The sequence below is a fragment of the Bombus huntii genome, chromosome 15 (assembly GCF_024542735.1).
Source record: "Bombus huntii isolate Logan2020A chromosome 15, iyBomHunt1.1, whole genome shotgun sequence".
In the NCBI taxonomy this organism is placed as follows: domain Eukaryota; kingdom Metazoa; phylum Arthropoda; class Insecta; order Hymenoptera; family Apidae; genus Bombus; species Bombus huntii.
The window spans coordinates 3,441,350-3,464,669 of NC_066252.1; the positions used below are offsets into that span (position 1 = coordinate 3,441,350).

Below are 23,320 nucleotides of genomic sequence, written 5' to 3' on the forward strand. Positions count from 1 at the left end.
ATATACATGCCACGCATGCGCAGAGAGATCCTGTTCCTCCCCTCCAGCGCAGTAAGATTGGGAGTGTCGTGGTTATGACCAGTTATACTACGTGCTTTGTATGGGTTATATCGTATAAGTGCTTTGTTGACCAGTGCCCTAACCAACTCGTCATTTCATAGTGTACTATTACTCGTATTTAAGTGAATTCGATATAATTTCCGTGTGGAATGTCGGATTCAGAGGCGAGCAATCTATCAGATAATGAAAGCGATCGAGGAGTTGGCGGCAGCGAAAGTGATCAAGAAGAGAACCATTCAGTGAAATCCGCAGCTGGCAGCGATGGTGGAAACGCTGGTGAAAGATCACGTAGCGTCTCTCGCAGTAGAAGTCCGTCCAGGTCACGATCGAGGAGTCCACGCAGGTGGCGATCACGGTCTCGATCAGCCAGCGGGTAAGATTAATACTTATTTTATGTATATTTTATGAGAAAACTCCATTTTGAAGCACACCGAGTTCGTGACCTATTTGTACGTCATATGATAGTTTTCAACAAGTAGAGTTCAAAAATATCAATTTAAAGCACACAAATCATTGTTTAATAAACTAAACTGTACTGTAAAATTTGTACATAATTTACAATTTACCTAAGTGCCATTTTGAGATTTCGGATAATTAACGACCATATTTATGATTATGGCTGATACAGTGAGTTGTATCAGTGACTCTATATATATAAATCCACGTGATAGTTATTTCACCGTGCAAACTAAGAAGCCAAACTAATTCACTTATTTACAAATTTAATCTTATGTTAGTTGATTTACTGTTTTGTGCAAATAAACAATTGAAATTGTATTGTTACGGCTATTCGACCTATTTGTTTCTATTATATGTATATAGTACAAAAACTACGTGCTCTTTAAAATGAAGTTCTGTTCATAAATAATTTATATAAACATAAACCATATTTTTTGAAGGAATAAAATATTGAAACAACTGTTATATATTTTTTAATGCTTTTGTAATTACACATCGAGTTTATATTTCTATATGGAATACTTGTATGTCATTCCTAGTTGTATATGTTGGATAAAAATTCAGAAATAGATTTTGTAGTATATCATGTTGCTTATTAAAAATGGAATTGATCGTGATTTAAAAAGATTTATTGAATCTTCAGTTCAGAGGATGGTAGAGGAGAAGAAGCAGAGGAAGCAAGATCTGGTGATGAAGAGATGGTGGAGCCTGAGGAAGAACCTGAAGGTAAATGACAAATAATATAAATACATATATAAATTTCTTTTATCATATTAATATTTATTTTAATTCTTGTTTAGGCGAAGATTTGGAAGGAAGTAGCGAATATGACGAGGAAGAAGAAGAGGAGGACGATGATAGACCTCGTAGGAAAAGGAGAAAAGACAAATATCGTGATTTTATCATAGACGAAGCTGAAGTAGATGATGAAGTTGAAGATGATGATGAATGGGAAGAAGGTGCCCAAGAAATTGGTATAGTTGGAAATGAAGTGGACGAGTTGGGTCCTACTGCCAGAGAAATTGAAGGCAGGCGTAGAGGAACTAATCTTTGGGAGTAAGTACCTTAAATCTATTCAAATTTTTAAGATTCTTAAGATAATTCTTAATTAAGATTTTTTGTCCTTAAACTAATTTTTACAAATTTTTACAGTTCTCAAAAGGAAGATGAAATAGAAGAATATCTTAGAAAAAAGTATGCAGATGAATCTATTGCTACTCGGCATTTTGGTGATGGCGGTGAAGAAATGAGTGATGAAATCACACAACAAACTTTACTGCCAGGTGTGAAAGATCCAAATCTGTGGATGGTAAAGTGCCGTATTGGAGAAGAAAAAGCAACAGTACTATTGTTAATGCGAAAATTTATAACATACCAATATTCAAATGAACCTCTTCAAATAAAATCTATTGTTGCACCTGAAGGAGTAAAGGGTTATATTTACATAGAAGCGTACAAACAACCACACGTGAAGGCAGCCATTGAAAACGTAGGAAATCTAAGAATGGGTATTTGGAAACAACAGATGGTACCGATCAAAGAGATGACCGATGTGTTACGTGTAGTTAAAGAACAGACAGGCTTAAAAGCGAAACAATGGGTTAGACTAAAAAGAGGCATTTATAAAGATGACATAGCTCAAGTTGACTATGTTGACTTGGCACAGAATCAGGTTCATTTGAAATTGTTGCCCAGAATTGATTATACTAGACCACGTGGAGCTTTGAGAACAGCACAAAGCGAATCTGAAGCCTTAAAACGCAAGAGAAAAAGAAGACCAGCAGCCAAACCGTTTGACCCCGAAGCAATTCGTGCTATTGGAGGAGAAGTCACTAGCGATGGTGACTTCTTGATTTTCGAAGGAAATAGATATAGTAGAAAAGGATTTTTGTATAAAAATTTTACCACAAGTGCGATTATCGCAGAAGGTGTGAAACCAACATTATCTGAACTAGAAAGGTTCGAGGAGGCTCCCGAGGGTGTCGAATTAGATTTAAGCGGAACTCCAGCAACTGGTGCGGGTAATAAAGAAGATGCGATGGTGACCCATTCTTTCAGTACAGGGGACAATGTCGAAGTATGCGAGGGAGAATTGATTAACTTGCAAGGAAAAATTGTCTCTATAGATGGAAACATGATTATGGTTATGCCAAAACATGAGGAGCTTAGAGAAGCCTTAGAATTTCAAGCGTCTGAATTACGAAAATATTTCACTATGGGTGACCACGTTAAGGTTGTTGCAGGAAGATATGAGGGTGATACCGGTTTAATAGTCCGAGTCGAACAAAATAGAGTAGTTTTGTTTTCTGATCTTTCAATGCATGAATTAGAAGTGCTTCCAAGAGATCTACAACTTTGTTCGGATATGGCAACTGGAGTGGACAGTTTAGGTCAATTTCAATGGGGTGATTTAGTACAGCTGGACGCACAAACCGTGGGTGTAATTGTTCGATTGGAACGTGAAAATTTTCACGTACTCTCAATGCATGGCAAGGTCATAGAAGCTAGACCTCAGGGTCTCACAAAGAGACGTGAGAATAGAAATGCGGTGGCGTTAGACTCACAACAGAACACTATACAAAGGAAAGACATTGTCAAAGTGGTAGATGGTCCACACGCTGGAAGGGGCGGCGAAATAAAACATTTGTACAGAAGCTTTGCATTTTTGCATTCGCGAATGTTCGTTGACAATGGTGGAATCTTCGTTTGCAAAACGAGACATTTGCAACTTTCTGGTGGAAATAAGTCCAATATATCGTCTATGTCACCTGTGGCAGGATTCATGTCGCCAAGAATAGCTTCGCCAATGCATCCTAGTGGAGGTGGCTTCGGAAGAGGTGGCGGAGGTGGAAGAGGCAGAGGTCGTGGTGGTGGAGCCAGACGTGACAGAGAATTGATAGGAACCACTATCAAAATAACTGGTGGGCCGTATAAGGGAAATGTTGGAATAGTAAAAGACGCTACAGAGACAACTGCTCGTGTAGAATTACACTCCACCTGTCAGACCATCTCCGTGGACAGATCTCACATTGCGAACGTTGCTGTACTCACAAAGGATGGTGGTTTCAGCAGTTACAACAGGACACCAGCATATGGTGGTGGACAGACACCCATGTATGCTAGAGATGGATCGAAAACACCCATGCATGGCTCTCAAACACCAATGTACGAAAGTAAGTATTTGAAACAGATGTACAAGCATACAAGCAAGTATATGATTAAATTCAATGAACTAATCTTAATATTCTAAATTCGCAGATGGTTCTCGTACACCTCATTATGGCTCGATGACACCATCCCACGATGGTTCACGCACACCGGGACAATCTGGTGCTTGGGATCCAGCTGTTACAAATACTCCTGCCAGAACGAACGACTTCGATGGATATAGTATGGAAGAAGGCGGATCTCCAGGTTATGCGCCAGGTTATCCTTCAACTGGACCTTTCACGCCACAAACGCCTGGCACGATGTACGGTTCAGAGCAGAGCTTCAGTTCATATCAACCGAGTCCTAGCCCGGCAGGAAGTGCCAGTGCAAGTCCAAGTCCTACAGGATACGTTGCAACTCCCTCACCAAGTGGTACTGGATATACTACTAGTCCGCATGGAGCCTTTGCCACACCTTCACCCATGGGTTACAGTCCTATGACTCCAGGTAAATGCCTTTCTTTATTTTGGCGCTTTAGAAATGAAGATTAGAATGTTCGTTAAAACTATTCTTGCTCGTTCGTTAATACTACTCTTTCTTTTCCAGGAGTTGCAGGTAGTCCATACAATCCACAGACACCAGGCGCTGGTCTAGATACAAATGTCGGTTCTGGAATCATTGGAGGAGCCGAATGGCACACAACAGATATTGAGGTTCGAATTCGTGACTCTCATCAAGATCCTGCGTTAGCTGGACAGCAAGGTGTTATTCGGGGAATATCCGTAAGTATTCTACCTCTTGATTAATAAAACTAGTTTTATGTAGTTTATAATTAGACTGCGGATGTTTATGCAAATACATGTCTATGTAAATGCAATCAAGGAGACAGAATCTAATCAGAGATTTATTTCATCCACTAAATATTTGTTATAAGGAGTATTATACTGTGGATATTTTGTATACAATGTTTCGTATACTGTATGTATTATATGTATTTTTGTGTTTTCAAATTTTCCATAAATGTATAAACATCTAGTTATAATGTATACTAATTTCGCTATACTTTTTTCTATATTTCTTTCGATTTTCATTTATTTTTTTTTAATATATATACTATTTTTATTTTATTACCTTTTTATTTCAAATCTGTTTACTATTTACGTATATGTATGAACAGGGTGGCATGTGTTCAATCTTCCTACCTGTAGAAGACAGAGTAGTGAATTTGATTTGCGAGGAGTTAGAACCGGTAGTTCCATCGCGAGGTGACCGAGTCAAAGTGATTATCGGAGAAGACAGAGAAGCAGTAGGCACTCTGCTATCCATAGATAACCAAGAAGGTGTAGTGAAATTGAACAAGGACGAAGTGAAAATGTTGCACTTGCGGTTTTTGTGCAAGATGAAGGCATCGAATACATAATTTTTCATTCCAAGATAATTTCCTAAATAGATGGGAAGGAGGAATCCACAAAGACAATTTTTACAAGGGGAGCAACTTCGAAAGATTTATAATGAAAATCTTGCAAGCAACATTGATGACTTTACGTTGTATTTCTTGTTATGTTTAAAAGTAGTATCTAAATTATGTAATTATTAAGTGTATATATAAATAAATAAATAAATAAATATATATATTATATATATTTTATATATATATTATATATAATATATATATATAAAAAATATATATATATATTGTAAAGAGTTTTTAATCTTTCCCTAATATTTTAACTTTTTCCAAGATGTTATAAAAACCGGAAAGAGTTATATGGATATGTATACTTACAATTAGTTGTGTATAAAACAGTTCATCAATTTTTATACAATGTAAAGATGAATTGTAATATAAACACGCCTAAGTACGAAAAGAAAACGGAGTTCTCAATCTTCATTTGATCAAAGACAAAATCGAAGCTATTATACCTATCAAACGTTTGTACTCTTAAAATTATTCACAATTTACAACTCATTAATCTGAAGACAGTCACATAACAAACGAGAGGAAGCCGTGACGAAATGATTAGGGAATACTTAAGGGATCGGCATAAATTTTCCAAGGGAAAATCGTACTAATCGGGATTTACCGATTGGATTATGAAATCATGCTTTCTATGGTTCTTTCCGGTATTTATTGCAACTATTCTCGTTAATATAGGAAGGTATATAAACATAAACACCAACATCATACTTGTTTTATTTAAAGTTCAATTGTACAATTAGAAGAATGTTATTATTAATTAATTATATGAAACTGAGACTATAACATTTCATTTAAAAATATATGCTTCATCACGTTACTGTTGCGAATGTAGGGTGATGGGTGTTAATACTTTCAAACATGAACAAAACATTGGCACGGTGTTATTTGAGAAAAGTGATACAGCTAAACATTGTTGGACCACGGAGGAATTTATTATCTTAAATAGTCGACGAATGTTTCAAGATCTCTTACCAAAGGTACGGCTCTCCTTAACCTAGTTCTGCTAGTTACGAATCACTAAAATTGTATTCTTCTATCCTATATAGTTTATTTTAACATAAAATATTCTAAGTATCATTATTGCTTCTTTTGCATATTTTTTATCTTCTTTATAATATGTTGTGTGTTTGTGATCTTTTCATTTTTGGTGTATCAATAAATTTTTAATAAAGAAAATAATGATACTTCAATCAAATACGTATATTTTATAACACATGTATAATTCATATTATTATTCAATAAATCTCTAAAATGTATTTTTTCATATGCAACTAATAATAAATTACCTACTTTTTTTAAACAAAATTTATTCACTATCACCTGTACATATATGTTAAACATAATAAAAATGCTCAAATTAATAATGAATTACTAACGGACAATTCTGTATTTAAACAAGAAGATATGAAGCGGTGTTATCTTAAATAATGATACAAATTTATTCGTGACCAACGGATAATTTTTCTCTGAACAGAATCATTATTCAAAAATAAATCTCGGAACTTCGTTATTCTTGAAAGGTTGCCCAACTTTGTTGGGTATAATATCGGGTTATACTCATGGTACAGATTATAGTTCCAACCTAAGTAAGACAAATCGCATCGAAATTTAAGTTTAAAAATATTGTAATAATGTTTAATTTTAGCAATAGCTTAAGCTTCAATGTTTCAATGAAGACTACCAAATATAAATTATGTTTCAATAATTCGCTCTTAATATGGTCTTATAGCGATAAATAGTTGAGGACTGTTAAAATATCCACAAAAATATCGCAAAATGATAAAGTGTTAACACCGCAAATAGCTTCAATGTATCATCTTTCCATCAAACGTATCATCCTATCCACTTTAAAAAAAGCTTGAAATCGTTCCATCATCGATTCCTCTTCAAAAAAATATCCATGTGTCTATACCGTGCCCATCTATGGTTACTCTGATTCTCCAGGTGAAAGTTCTAAATTATGAGAACGATCGGTACATCGCGCTGCTGATGGATTACTTTCACATTTGTCTGGAAAACGTGCGTAAGCTGTCGATAGGAAAAACGAAGCACCTGATGCTGAAAGCCCTGGCGGACACGATGGGCGGTTACTTGCAGGTTTACATTTTGCCCCTCACCAAACACTCCTATTACGCGGGCAACGTAAAGTACCGAAATGCTAGAAAACTATTCGAACTGTACGAACAGCTGAAGGTTTTTTTACGAAGCAACGGAGCTGGTTGGCTAAATCCTTCGAAGAAGATAAAACAGACGAAGATTCAAGCGATAGTGATTACGTCGCCGAAATCGTCGTCGGTTGCGTGCGATGGGGTTATTACTTACTCTGCATGTAAGAATACGTTTATTAGCTTTCGTAAAGTATTCATGGGCATTTTAAGCAATTCGAAAGCGATTGTTTCAATCGAAAGTTTGGAGAAAATAGCCTTTTTTGTAGATTGGAATGGAATAGATTGCTAGGATACTGTAATGGGTTTATTTGGTACTAATTTGGAGGGAAGTTTCATAGATACAAGTGTTGAAATGGTTATGAGAGATAGCAGTGCTATGTACCAACACAGAAAAATAATAATTTCACATTAATCGTGTGTGTATAAGTTTAAAAAGTTTGGAGGAACATAATTATAGGCATTATTCCGTTATTGTTTATTTTGTATATTGATTGAAATTGAATTTTGGATTTATGAATCGGAATGTGAATATAACGTAATTAACAAAATTTATGGGCTTGTGTCGAAATATGTAGATAATGATATGTATGATAACAGTAACTGTAATGATATTTACCGTAGATAGTGTAATGATAATGATAATAGTAACATTATTCTTAGCTATTATGTAGCTAAAGTTCAAACAATTTTTAAGCTAGTTTCTATGCAATGATCAGTTTGATATAACTGTTATTTATTTATTAGCTTCGATCGCTAACAGGCGAGAGACGAAACGTTTCACGTTCAAGCAGAAAAAGAGGCATGTTCCGAAGCACAAAATTAAAAGTACAAATCCGAGTGAGTTCATCAGAATTAATACAAAAACTAAATACTTGCTAAGTATAATGTATCCCTAATTTTAATAAACAATCCAATACTAAAAAGATGATATTTGTTTAAACATAATATTATCATTATTTGAAGGGCACAAAGATGAATCTGATCGAGACAACGAATCGATTATCATCCCTCTTCCTTTCCTGGACGACGATACACAGCCAAATAGGTATTGACAACTTGAACCATTTCCTTCCATTGCCAATATTAACGATATTAAAATAGAATTTTTCTTCAGTATCGCGTTACCTTTTAAGAAGAACACCTTGCAGTCTTTATACAGTGAACGATCGACTTTTGCATTGGTCAAATACTACATAGCTAGCGTGAAGTGTATCGTCTCGAAATCGAGAGAAAAAACTGAGCTGGAGGCCTTTAATCGGGAGTTTTACGATTGGCTGCAGCAATCCGTACGTTGTGAGTCGCTGTGATCGAAAGTGGCAATCTTCCTTACATATCATAAATACTTAAGGGAATTGTTCAATTACAATCAAGAAACCTTTTCCTCGCAAAACATTTTATAACTATCATTAAACAATGGTATAAATGGTTAAACGATATTTTTAAACATATTTCATGCAATATCATATTGTTTAAGGTTTCTCAGATTGCATGTTATTTTGTGCAATTCAGTTTGAGTAATGCTGTTCTAAAATCGATTGTTTTGAACAATGTTTATCCGAAATCCTCTAATTTAATACAGCACTGAGCTGCATTGCATACAGAATGTCTACATATAATTAGTTTCTTTAATTATGCCTATTAAAATGTAAATTTTCATAAATATTTACAGCCTATCAATCAGTGTTTTAATAATTAAGGTTCTACCATAGCTTTATTTGATTCTACATTGCTCAAACTTGAGCAACAAGCATTAGACGACTCTCATCGCCTTTCCAGGTGCAACGACACCTTGATGATGAGAAATGGTACCCGGCGTTCGGCGGTGTATTGAGGGTGATCGCCTCGTTGGAGGAAGCAGGTACGTCGCTCGATTCTTTTCCTTATTAGCAATTTTCCAGCGCTAGATGTTCCCTATAACCCATCGTTTTTCCATGTCAGGCGCGGGAACCGGTCCTACTAAGGGAGCAAAAAGTGGAACGTATGAGATTATGCCCAAAACAGACATGCAACAAACTATTGAGCCCGAGGAAGCCGTGCCACCTCTGTACAAAGGTGACGAGAGAAAGCAGCACTTCAATCACCGTCGAATTTTTTATTGGTTTCTGCTTTCTAACGTTGTCTCGTTCCTTCCTTCGTTCTAGAAGAGGAAACGGGAGTCCCACTAGGAACGGCCGAATTAATATCGATTGCAGTGGTGAGCGCGTTACTAGTGTGGTTGCTGGTGGGCTTGAGTTTGGTCTGCTACAGATTCCTTACGAAACACTCGGACGAGTGCGTCTCATATGAACCACAGGATCCTCCGTATGTTTTAGTAAATATTTTTTACGGGGAAAAATTTTTTTCGGCAAAAAATATACTGAATCATATTTTGCATACTTTACAAGGGAGGAATTTTATTAAAATACAATGTTATAATATATGAAGAGACATGATAAATGATATTCCTTGCTATTTACAGAAGAACAATTTTAAAATTCAATATGCTCTCAAACAATTTCACATCAAAATATTTTATAGTGATTTGAGATTAAAAGAAAATCAAAGCGATAAGAAACAAATACAATGATTTTTTGATGAATTTTTCCATAGATTTTGACATTCTATTAAAATTTGATTTTTCCAATTTAGTGATATTACACATACAACGGCTTTTTAAAAGAAAATTTTCTATTTTTCTAATTTAGAGTTGCTGTTTTGTACGAAAATAAAGAATACTGCCAACCTGATACGTGTCCAACACAATCACCTCGTAAGAGTTTGCTGGAAAGAATTAAGGATTATTGGAAGAACAGGTTTGGTAAATGTCATGGAGGTTGTCAAGATCGTATGGACGAGGAACGTTGTTTAGCCGCAATTAGTTATACTAGCAAAGACACGATCGACGTTAGTCATAGTAGCAGAAGTTATCAGTAAGTATTTATTTAATATTTATTGATTATCACTTTAGAAAATCAATTTCCTACGATTAATTTATTATTCTCAAAGATTTATGTGTTATAATAAGTAAATTTAAAGTAATGATTGGATAATTATTTCGTAGATCATTTGATTTTTTTCTGCTTGTTATAAATATTGATGGTAAATCTAAAACAGGTTCTAAAAAGTTATTTAAGCCTTAAGCAATTATATCTTTTATTATTTTTCCAGGAAAAGGAAAATAAATAAATCGGTTTCAGCGATGTTATCGTGTCATCGAAAGGAGCATGTTCCCATCAGAGTACGTAATTTCAATTATTAAAATTGTTATTAATTACGTGGATGAGATATAACTGTAAATTCAATTGAATTTTTGTAGAAAGTTTGTTATAGTTCAGATGGCTCGTTAACCACGAATACGGAGAGTCCGGAGAGCAAACCCAGATAATAAAAGGTTATAAGTTTTCATTTATCTTTTAATACATCCCTTTTTAGTATGTACGACGTAATAAATACAATCAATTACAAATAAAATCACCTTTCTAATTATTGCTATCTAAGTATAATAATTTTTAAGTACGTTATATAATAACTAGGTATTTTTATCCCTTTGATAATAAAATTGTAATGTTATGATAATGTGACCGATTTAGAAAATAATTATTTTTTTATCCTTACAAGACTTTATATTTCTAATATAAAATAATATAAGTAAAAAATACGTAATGTAATGTAAGAATACGTCCATTTAAACAAAAAATTAAGATATTTTTAATGATTTTCTCCACAAAATTTCAAAAAATCTCTAACTTTTGTTCCCTACATACGATTTATCATGTTTTTTTTCGTGACCTTTATACACTTATTGCCCCAATAATAATAAATGATTAAACACACGTTAAAAGAATTTTTTCATCTCGAATCCCCGTCAAGAATGACAAGGTGGCCAGTCCGTTATCGTAGGGGACGCGAGAGGGCAGTTTTAATTTTATTACAATCGCGTTCTGCAGAGGCGGCTAGCAGTCGATTGCACTTTGTTATGCCGGCCGCGTACGTGCGGATTGCATTCAATGAATGCACGTTCCCGAAGCGTGCAGCCGAAGAGCCACGCGCTGCAACTTGTTGCAACAGGGCCGCGGAGTCGAATGCCGGCATCTCCTGGTTTATCAAACGCGTCGCAACAGCAGCGCCATCTGGCCTCGGAAGCGTGTCGAGTGTCGGCCACGGCGATCAGGACAGTCAGTGTCGCGCGATACGTTTAAGGGTAAAGGTATTTTGCGTTGTCCTCTCGATATACTTTCGATCGTGTACTGTCGTCAGTGCTTCGAATCGGTAAACATTCCATACTAAATGTGATACAATTGAACTTCGTTACATGCTTTCTTATTCACGCTTGATAATACTCGTTGTCGAACGAATCAAACAAAAACTAAATTATGTTCGCATATTTCACTGGTTCGTGAAGACACGTGTGTTACGGTTACTTTTGATTCAACTGTCTCTTTGTTTTTACTCGGCTATTTGACTAAAAATCGTGCTCTAACGTTCATAGTGGTGGAAAACATTAGTGTAAAAAATAGAGGTTAATTAACAAACATTGATGAGATTTCGGCGCGAATTTGCGTTCCTTTATCTAAATTTTCATAGAAACGCGAATTGCAACGTTTCGCTTGTTCAAACGATCTATTGGTTAATTTCAAATAGATCGAATTCGTTGAAGGGCGAAGCTCGTGCGATTTGTTGAATCGACTGTTTGAAATTCTTGAACTGAGTTTTCTAGTCGTGTTAGACGATCGTTTCGTTTGATAAATCGAGTAAATAAATCTTTGTCGATTGTGGAATACGATGCTTCAGAATTTCGTACGTGTGAACAAAATAATTCGAGGTTGACTTTGTTATCGGTTTCGCGGGACACATTTTTTTTATAGTTCTCCTGAATTAGAATTCGTGGGAAAAGAGTGTGAGAATACTTTGTAGTTGATACAATTCATGAATTGATTCGTGTAACTATACGATTGGGACTAGTTTCGACTTGTGAACAATGTGCACTGCGGATAGATTCTCGACTGGCGTTTCGCGCGTCCGTAATTGACTGTGGTGTCGTGGTGTGCTCTCCTCTTTAAGGACATGATGGAACGACGAAGCTGCAGTAAACTGTGCCTACTGTTCGTCGTGTTACTCCTCGCCTCCGTTTTGAAAGGTGAATGACGTTCTTCTTCAGTTTCTTATTTGAGAAGCTTACTTCGTTGAAAGATTCATGTATTCAACGTGACATTCGAGGTTTTGAGAATTAGATGATTTGAAGGTCATAGAGAAGAAACATGATAAATTACACTTCTTGCTTTTTTAGGAAAGCAGTTTTTTTGTTAAAATTCAGCACGTCAGTCCCATATTACCGAACTGTTTTTTACTTTGTTTAGCAATTATCTTAGATAGAAGAAATGTGTTATTACCTATGTGAATATTTAAAAACTAAAATATCAGTTATCACTAGATTGCGAACCTTTATGCATTTATAATAAATTTAAAAGTATAGAGAACGCAGATGATGCATGAAAATGTATAAAATATTCAAAATAAAACGACCAGTGTGATTGTTAGCAAATGAAACGAATATATATAGATTCTATTTTTTTAGTTGCATTTATAGAAATATGAAATTGCACAGTCTAATAAATATGCACAGTCTAATTAGCACAATATTAGTTATGCTGTTTATTTTATCTAAAGCTTTAACCAACTTTTAAAAGGTACTACATGAAAAGTCATTTTGCTTTTCAACTCAGTCTTACTGAAATACCCACTTTTAATCAACAGGCGATATAAAAATTAGAAAATCAATGAATGTATACTTATTATGAGTGTCTCATCAGTCTTCGTTTGTAGTGATATGTAGCGAACACGTTTGGGATGAATAGGTTGAATAATTCTTATTAATTCTATTTATTGGCAGTGTATTTCATTTTTTATTTGTGATATTGGAAATGAAAAATATAAACAAAAATAATTTTATTTTAATCGAATTCGTTTCATTAACCCATTAACGATCAAGGTTATGTTAATGCAACGTTTCATTTGCAATTTTTTTCTATCAGTTTCTCTGTATTTGTATTACTTGATATTAAAATATTCTTTTTTAATTATAAACTAACTTTACATACATAATACATAACATGTACTTATCATGCTTGTCCTGTAATCTTCTATTAATATAATTATTTAACATAAAACAAAATATCAAAATCAAAATTATTGTAAAGTTAATGTCAAATAAAGATTAATCGTTGAACAATTTCTAGAATATCCAAGGTTTATTATTATTACGAAGTATACATAAAAGATACGTTTCATTTTTTCCGGGGATCGAATTTCACTGAGAGAGTATGAAGGACATCTGAATAGGAATGATATATTTTCTTAATGTAAATAGAAAAAGTTCCGAAGGCATATGGTACACGGCCACGATGATTGTACCTTTTTCACAAAATGATCGTGAAACGCGATGTTTACATTGGTACGACCATATACAAAAAGTGACGAGGAACGCAATAAGGAAGGGAATTCAAAACATATTTATCCAGGCTGTATTTGTATCGAGGGCACCACAATATAGCCTGAACTCTGTTGTCTTTTTGGATCTGTCTGAATACCAACGTCATTGTTTTCTCCGCTAATGAATAAGACCAGGAATTTGTTTCTTTTTTGTAGTTATTGTATATCGCGTTCAATTTCTGCTTTATTAGCTTGTGGAAATAATCAAAGCCATTTTCGCTCCGTCAACAATTTTTATTATTCGTCTGTTGAATTAATAATTATTAAAAAATTAGATTAACAAGGTATTACGCAATTGAAATTATTATTATATCAATATTTTTTATCTTTCACCCCGCATGACCAAGAAATGGACTTGGTTCACGCAATCCTTGTTTTACAATTCTATCTTAACCTTTCTCTCCTCTCATTCTCATTCTCATTTTTCCTTATTTTCTATTTCTTAACTGTGTATACATACTTCTAATAATATTATTTATCGTTAGCGCCACAGATAGGGGCAGGGGTAGCCTTAGAAGCACTAAGAAACACATGAAAGATTTTAGATTAGAAACAGAAAATTTTATATTAATTTATTAATTGCGAAATATTTAAGTGCTTACAATCAATTTCTGGAATAAAAGTATTGGATTTCCAATCATCTTGCTATACTTATTTTGCTTATAGAATAACGCGAGAAATCAATTTATATAAAACAAGCTAATTTTTTTAAGCTATTTTTTTAAATCTGTTGCAATTCTTTTTTAATTTCTGCTAGAGTAGGGTAAGGATGAGATTATGATAACTCGATTAGTTCCATAATACGTATAATCATGCGTGTAAAATTGGGATCACCGTGATTATTTCGACAACTTATTATAAGTTTATTTATAAAATTTGAATTGTTCAAAGGATATTAAATAATATTGCAATATTCATTTACCTAGTTCGCTATTGATTAAACTTATTTTCTACGACAACTTTGTAATCAGATTGTATTTAATACACGTTTAATATATTCTGGGAAATGTAACAATTATGAGGATTTAAGTAAATTATTAGGTCATCTGACATAAGGACTTGTAGCCTTTCTGATTGTGAGAACTGAATTTACAATGAACAATTCAATTACCATTCATAACAGTAACATTCTTCGCGCTAGAAGTTCCATGAATAGAGGATAAGAAAAGGTAGGTTATTGTAGGAAATAAAGAAAATTATTAATAGATATATTAATGATTATTGGATGAATTATTTTTCATTATTAATTCAAATAAATATAAGGCATTTTTGTTTGCTCAAAGCTATTGGCCACACTTTAGCCACGAAAGAAGTAACACTAGGTCAGTAATTTGTTAATAAGTAACTATTAACACAAATTACATAAATAATTCAATTTCTTCGTTGCTTTGGTATATCTCAATTTATTCCAATAACGAGACGCGCAACATCGACATACACAGAAATTTCCATCGTAAATGTTCCATTCAAACGTTTTTGCACTTGCGAAGAACAGAAAACCTGGTATTTTATCTCACAAACCGACAATATACCGTGGCAACATTTTTTGACTAAATCGAATCTACAAACCATGCATATCTAACGAATCCAAAGAGGTTCAGGGGAAAAAAGGTGAAGGAAAAAAGAGCAGAATATTTACGTCTCCTCGAAAATAAACACCAATACGTGGCACGAAACGCGAGTTCTCGCATTTCCCGGCTGCATGACCGTTTTTCACCCGTAGAAAAAAGGAAAAGGAGAAAGGAGGAGGTGGAAGAAGAGGAAGGGGAAAGGCAAAGCTTGCGTCGAAATTCGAATGGAAAAACGTCGACGGGGGGGTTCATTTCGCTCTGGCCATCGTTTCGAATCCCATTCCGAACTCGGATCTCATTCTGGACACGCGTGATCCGGATTAGAAACGTCCGATTCCTCTGTTTTAGATTACCCGGGTCGTTTTGTCGCATGCAAAAGTTGGAAATCGAAGATGAGCCAGCGAGATATCATGTAAATTTTCCCCCTTTTTCATATTTCGATAACCTCTTTTCCTTTCGTTTCTGGCGAATAATTTTAGAAGAAATTGGACGGCCATGGCGGTAGAAAAACTCTAGTTTCCTTTTTATTCTGTCTCTCCTTATTTTTCTCATATTTGCAAGGCAGAATATTTAGACAAATAGTTAAAGGGAAGCGTTTCGACGGAGTTTGAGAGAACAGGTGGTAGAAAAACTTTGGAAATTTTATTTTTCTTCCTTCCTATTCTTTTTCGTGTGTTTTTATAGTTGTACGGGTGAATATTTCAGTGAATAGTTAACAAGGAAAAATATTGTAATAGACGGAGTTTATGAAAGAAAAGACGGTAGAAAAATTTGAAAAATTTTAGTTATTCTTGCTTTTATCCTACTCGTGTTTTTCTGATATTTCAAACGGTAAATATCCAGACAAATAGTTAAAATTCAACAATATTGTATATAAATACAATTTGAGACAAAATCATTTCCCTATTCATAAACTTGCCATTGTACATTCCCACTTTGTACAGTCAGCTCTCCTTCAACTATCGTCCACGCAAATCCAACCTTCTTTATGCTAATCTGAAGTACCTGTACATCAATATGAAGTTGATTTCTCACACACGATATGTATCATGCACAGGTAAGCGGAGAAGCGGGAAGATTTGCATACATCGATGGTTGTTCCTTTATAGTGGCACGTGTAACGGAAAATATCAAGAGTGGCCACTTTAGACTTACATTGCGCTTTATAAACATTCAACAAGTGGCAACGGGTCCATCGACTTGTGGAACTTCTCAGTTCGCCGAGTGTTCCTTTTAAAATCGATCGAACTGCATAAGTATTTCTCCGCGGGACGAACTTTCGCTGTTTAGCTTGCCACCATTAAATGGGATTCTTTCCAAGTACTACTGGCTCGCACCACCGTGAAATCGATGGCGAATTCAGCATCGTGCCAACGGAATACACCCCTGAATTTTGTTGAATGTTTTACCACCACCAACTTCTCATGTTAATCCACGATGTTGGACTTTTAAGACGGTTGGGAGGACTCGTTGAACGAGATTTAATTCGGTACAAGCATTACGATGTATTTAGTTGCTTGTTTCCGTTTTATTTGAGGTGAAAGTTTAGGATGACACACAGTGGCTAAATTAGTGCAGCCACGTGAACGAAGTAAAGATATCGGCACTCTAGAGATCATTTAAAATCTATTTCCATACGTGTTGTAAGTCTAATGTATCGGATTGGCAACTAAGTGATTGCGTATTTTAAATAAGAAGGAAAATTCAATATTTTTGCTTAGAAATATAACTTTATTCAGTTAGGTGTTGTCCGTTTTTGTCCATCACCTTTTGCCATCTTTCAGCCAGTGCCATAATTTCATGTTCATAGAACTTCTGATTTTTGTCAGCAAAAAGCTGAATTAAATGTGAGTTTACATCATCAATGTCATTAAAAATTTTACCGTTTAAGGAGTTCTGCATGGAACGAAATAAATGGTAATACGAAGGCGCAAGGTCAGGGCTATATGGTGAATGTGACAACACATTCCAATCTAGTTCCAATAATTTTTGACGAGTGATCAAAGATGTGTGGAGCTTTGCATTATCATGCTGGGAAACAACACCCTTACGATTTACTAATTCAGGCCGCTTTTCTTGAACTGCATCGCTCAGTTTGAATCGTACGTATGACACGTTTATATCAATCGTTTGGTTTCTTGGTAAAAGTTCAAAGTACAGAATTGCTTTATAATCCCACTAAACTGACAGCATAATCTTTTTTCGGTGAATCTCAGCTTTTGATGTTGTCTGGGCTGGTTCATCTTGCATTACCCACGATCTTTTCCGATTAACATTGTTATAAACTATCCACTGTACGTCGTCAGAAATCAGTCGTTTCAGAAATGGGTCAATTTAGTTGCGTTTCATCAAATGCGTTGCATCAACTGAATTTCCTTAAGCTGATAAGGGAGCCATAAATCGAGTTTCTTCACATAGCCAAGCTGTTTTAATTTTTTTTAATGCATGTATGCGATACATTGTGTTATGACGATTTGAATCAATAATGACCTTGACATGGGTCTTATCAACTTCAACTGGACGACGAGATCGCTGAGCATTTTTCAGTGAAAAATCACCAGAACGAAATTTGGCAAACCAATTTTGACACTGCCTTTCTTTCAAGACTTCACTCCCATATACGGCACATAACTTGTGTGCTTGCGATGCGTTCTTGCCTTTTCGGAAATAACACAATAAAATGTCTGAAATACGCGTCTTGTTCTTCCATTTTTAAATTGAGATAAAAACAAAATTAAATAACTAATCGATAGAATTTTTTTACTAAATTAAAGGTGGAAGTTCAAACAACAAAAAACAATATAGATTAGGTGCTTTGAACACGTTGACAAAACAAAAGAATGTGCTAAGGTCACCTATTGACAAAATCCGCAATCACCTAGTTGCCAACCCAATAATTTCGTTAAGTACAGTTTGATTATTGTTTTATGTTTACACATATATTTCCATGTATTCGTATATGTACCTTTTTGTATTCTCGCTAAGTTTTCTAATTATATTTGGATGCTGATATTAGCATAACGATGAGGGATCACGAGAAGGAGATTGAAAGTAATAATGGCGTTAGGTTGCGAGTATATCATAAATATAAGGCAGTTAGAGAGAAATTAATCTTAAGGTTAGCCCGATATACAAAGTGCGACATGACTGTGGTATGGAGGGACGAATGAGTGGATTTTTCTTAAACCAAGTCTATTTTATGGTCCGCTGGGGGCTAAAATTGCAACATATTATCACGTTGACTGCCGCGCGTGTTTTCAATAAAGTCTCCTTCAGGTCACGAGTGCCGCTGTACGAAACGTACTCTACTAGGTACTCTTACCAATATTTTAGATAAGTTAAAATCTCTGCCCTCATTCGTTAGAACGTCGAAAAGAAAAATGGAACGCTTATTTCTTAGTGAATCAGATAGCAGTGAGAAAGAAAGCTTTTACGAGGCTTACAGAAATTCGGATAGCAGCGATGAGGAAGAAATCAGATTTCCTAGAAATAGAAATATAAATAGAATTACATCGTCTGATTTTGATTCGGATATTGATAAGTGCAATCGTAGTGATACTGAATGTAATGAAGATACTGTTGACGAGATTTTACAAGAATTGGTCATTAAGGAAGGAAGAAGAACTGATGATACCGTGGATAGTACAATTCAATTTGGTGAATGGAATGAATTTAGTGGTCGGCAGAAGTCAGTTCCTTGTCCCGAGACAGACGGCATCATTAGGCGATTACTTGGCGATGTCAATCCATATGATGTGTTTCAGCTGTTCGTTGATAACGAAATAATAAACTTACTTGTATCAGAAAATTGCAACAAGGAAGGATGTAAATATTAGAAGATTTAGAGAATTATTAGCTACAAAAGTATTAGGCTTGTCTGAAAATACAAAAAATCCTTGTCTTCGACGGAATCAGCATAATGTCGCCGCTCGGAAAAATGATTCCGGAAGAAGCATTAGACGCGCATGTAAACTACGTTATGCAGATAAAAGACGTCGAACGGACCGATCAAAGACACGGGAGAATTTAAAGAAAACAACAACTTATTGTCCAAATTATCCCGACCAAACTCAGCTTTGTATAGAATGCTTTAAAGTTTTACATTCTAAGTAATTTTTTAAATAAACCATTTTCGTATTACTTTTATAACAATTCAATAGTTTTATTATTTTCCAAGTATTACTTACTTATTTATTACTTACTTTTATATCTTTTCAAATACCTACGACGATCCTTCGCAAGTAGTCAAATAAGCGTCACCCGAATACGGGTGACGCGGTCCTGCTAGAAACCTTTCTGTCACCCGAATATGGGTGACGTCACAGTCAACGTGTTGTTATTATTATTATTTTGATTATTAAGGTTAAATGATATTCACCCATAAACTCGATATAAATTGCTCTAACAAAATATTGATCAAAAGATTGATTTTTTAAGCAAATATTTAGTCCAATATCGATCAAATATTAGGACGTTTATAGATTTTCGTTACTATGTCTGTATGACTTGTCAAAGTTTAAAATATATGTATAGATTAAAAATAAAATAATATTGATGGAAACGTCGTTTAATAAATCCGTACTATTCATCTATTGTAGATCGTTCAGTTTGGACGTTGTGTGACAGTTTGTTTATTAATTGTTTTAGAAATATTGATGATGGAATATTTATGATGCATACAGTTGAAAATTAATAGGGAAAATAGGTATAAGATGACGATGAGCTTGTTCAGATGATTTAGTTAAATATAACGATGATTGATGTGATACTGATACTCCAAATCGTATGGAGCAAGCGGCGATTTATTGATGCATGAATTTACATGTAGCTCGCGATTTTACTCGGTTTCTGATTCTAAATTCATTACGTATTACACATTCTGATATTTAAATTCATTACATATCACGGATTCCGATCCTAAACTCATCACATATCCCGGATTCTCATTCTAAATTCATTACGTGTTACAGATTCTGTTTCTAAATTCATCACAAATTAAAATTGTAATCTAAAAATTGTCGAAAAATACTCGGGAATTTCACGTCCATCGACAATTATAAAATTACAAAAATATTCAAATACAAATAATTACAAAAATTATAAAATTACAATTATAAAAAAAATGTCAAAGACTGCTGTCTACCAGGTTATTATATACAACTTACATGCCTATATTATTAGGTTGTCCGAAAAGTGTCTTTCCTTTACAGACACAATTTTTACAACGATGCATCTTTATACAAACATGAAACCTAATCTGTCGAACGTTGTAATTTTTATCTTGATAGAAAAAAATAGATCATACGTAATTCGATAAAATAATATAAAACGAAAAATGTCGTGCATCCATTATTTCCTTATGAAATGAAAGAAACTTTTCGGACGACCTAATATTATGATAGGTACTAATATGTATCAATATTTCAACTAATAAATGAATTAGTCGATTGATGTACGAACCTCGCTCACAAGAATATTTTCCCGATCCTTTCACCTATGTATTTTGATTGTGAATTCGTCACACAGTACATTACGATACAAAATTTGTCCAAATATGTCGTGGAATCTGACGCCCACCAGCAATGATAAAGCTCGTGCCTCCTTCAAACGAGCTTAAACACGAATGAAGGGACATTTTCAACGAGCCATGCGAAAATAGCCCGTAAAGCAGCAATAAAATGTGAATTTTCTGCTCGCTGAAACGTTCGAATGCCCGAAACCCGGGCTTTACCCGTTTTAAACGGGGTAGAGGGGGCTTCATAAAAATTTGAATGCAATTCACTCGCGGGTACCTCGCGTGTGTCGCCCAATTTTCCCAGCTTTTTTCATGAAAATGTCTCTTCCTCCCCCTATTATACACAAAGATAGAAAGACATAGAGAGGGAAGAATGCAGAGAAGAGAATGAGACACGGAGAGATGGATCGATTCGAGCGTTTATATTTATTACCAGTTTGTCGTTTCGCTATTCTAATTTCAATTGCAACCCGACACCAGGCTGCCTGTAATTACGAACGTTTAAAAGCTTCGGCGACGTGTACTTTAGTTTGTAAACAATTTCAAACGCACCCAAGCCCCCGTAAGCCGAATTAATGGTCTCACTTTTAATTACCACTCCGCGTGCGTCCGGACGCCATTCGCCACTCCCTTTTTTTCGTCGTTTAATTTAATTGTTTGTAACGATTACTCGCCATGCTTTTTTAGTTCAATTGCAGCTGGTAAGTTCGTACGTCTTCTCGTCTTTCTATCCCCATCCCCAACAGTGCAAGCAAGTTCTCGCGAAATTGAACGAATTTTTTTTCCAGCCAGCTGGATGCGCGACGCTTTTTTCGCACAGGCTTTTCCAGGCAGTTGCTGTTGCTGGTTTATGGGATGGTTTGAAAAAGATCGACGCGTTACGTTTCTGGGGCTTTTAATTTGGCGATCGAGAAAGCTTGGAAGAAATTTTATGGCGAAGGTTGGAGAACTTTTCGAATTTACGCCAAGGGTTGCTGAAGACCAACGGTGTCTATGTTTTGTATTTTTCATGTAGAAGTTGGATATTAAGAGATTTAAGGGTTTTCAAGTTATGGAGTTTTAGTAGGTTCGAGCAAAATAAATTAGTGGCATATAACATCGGGGAAAAAATAATAAAGAAATCCAGCAATAAGTGACGTTACTAAATTCATACTATACACATGTGCATGCACAATTCATATTACATACAAGCTATAATACCATTTTTCAATGATGAACGAGCTCATCATCCCCGGTTAACAGAATCATCATAATAATAAAATAATATACATATATGTCGGGTTATCATTAGGATTTAAGGCGCGTAATGATTCTTCATTTGAATTAGCCATTGTTTTACAAAGCAGAGAATATATTTACGCGAATAAACAAGATTTAACAAAATATTATGAATAATGAGTTTAATAAATGATAAGATTAACAAACGATAAGTTTAATTAATAATTAGATTAAAGAATAATAAGTTTAACGAACAATAAGAGGAACGAATAATATATCTTACGAATAATGAATTTAACGATTGATGAGATTAACGATTGATAGGTTTTACGAATAATGAATTTAATTTACGCTATTAACAATGTTCCGGGGTTCAAACGAATTCACGGTCAACGGGATAACTCTTTACTATGCGTAAAATAATTTTTAAAACACAAAAAAAATACGTTTGCTGAAACACTCGGTAAATTGCTCGATGTATCACTTTCCAAGGCGATCACACGAATAAATATCCGATGAAAATCTTTTTCGCTATACGACTGCATTTGTTTGTTATATGCTCGCTGGAGACATCGAGAAGGTTCCAATCGTTGTTGCTAGGCCATTTCTGTCAAAAGTTTGTTGTATACTCTTTGGAAACATCGAGAAAGATCCAAACGCCGATACTAGGCAGTTTCTGTCTGGAGATTGATTCTTAATACAACGTGTGTCCCATTATATCAGCATCTTTAAAGTACAATTCTATGTGATTTCTAGGGAGAACAATACAACCGATCCACATCTTCGTCAGGCAAAACGTTTATCCCGTGACCGTGGCTACGTTCGGCGACCAGTTGTCACCTCGAACCCACTTTCGCTTTCACAAATGTCAAACAATTACAAATGACAATTGCTTAATTACAGTTATGATAAAATCTAGGCTAAAGCATTAGAAGGCTTCCTCAAAATTGCAAAGGGAAGGCTCCGGTTTTCCTTTCATCTCCGACATATATATATATATATGTGGATAATACAACGACACCCAAACACTCACACTGCTTTCTATCTTTACCCCAGATCGAAGCAAAGTTAAGATATACTTTATGTGGACCTGATTAAAGTTTAGTGCCCTTTAGTACACTAACCCTTTCCTCCAGTGTATGCATATCTGTCATGAATAAAATATCAATCTTAGAAATTCAATACCCGTGCAGGACACCATTAGCTTTGCACGACTCGCTCTATATAACTT

At 34.9% G+C, this 23,320-nt stretch overlaps 4 protein-coding genes across 6 annotated transcripts in view; 3 read left to right on the forward strand and 1 right to left on the reverse strand.

Annotated features, from left to right (window-relative positions):
- LOC126873748 (uncharacterized) overlaps positions 1 to 23,320 on the reverse strand; it is a 327,994-nt gene that overhangs the window by 242,626 nt on the left and 62,048 nt on the right. The window lies entirely within an intron of this gene.
- LOC126873696 (transcription elongation factor SPT5) lies at positions 72 to 5,304 on the forward strand. The gene is made up of 7 exons (XM_050634824.1): positions 72 to 433; positions 1,163 to 1,245; positions 1,320 to 1,575; positions 1,672 to 3,692; positions 3,778 to 4,176; positions 4,276 to 4,451; positions 4,847 to 5,304. Exons 1-7 carry the CDS (start codon positions 210 to 212, stop codon positions 5,087 to 5,089), a joined length of 3,402 nt encoding a protein of 1,133 aa, XP_050490781.1. The 5' UTR covers positions 72 to 209; the 3' UTR covers positions 5,090 to 5,304.
- LOC126873727 (uncharacterized) lies at positions 5,423 to 11,647 on the forward strand. The gene is made up of 11 exons (XM_050634914.1): positions 5,423 to 6,126; positions 7,094 to 7,478; positions 8,062 to 8,154; positions 8,281 to 8,362; positions 8,432 to 8,603; positions 9,094 to 9,175; positions 9,256 to 9,369; positions 9,459 to 9,618; positions 10,002 to 10,226; positions 10,465 to 10,534; positions 10,613 to 11,647. The coding sequence occupies exons 1-11, from the start codon at positions 5,986 to 5,988 to the stop codon at positions 10,679 to 10,681; spliced, it is 1,593 nt and encodes a 530-aa protein (XP_050490871.1). The 5' UTR covers positions 5,423 to 5,985; the 3' UTR covers positions 10,682 to 11,647.
- The window catches only part of LOC126873695 (tyrosine-protein kinase transmembrane receptor Ror), a 350,758-nt gene continuing 338,918 nt past the window's right edge, over positions 11,481 to 23,320 (forward strand). For both annotated transcript variants that reach the window (XM_050634820.1, XM_050634822.1), the window contains exon 1: positions 11,481 to 12,433. In XM_050634820.1, coding sequence (XP_050490777.1) covers positions 12,361 to 12,433 — 73 coding nt within the window. In that variant the 5' untranslated portion in view covers positions 11,481 to 12,360. The remainder of the gene's footprint in view (positions 12,434 to 23,320) is intronic.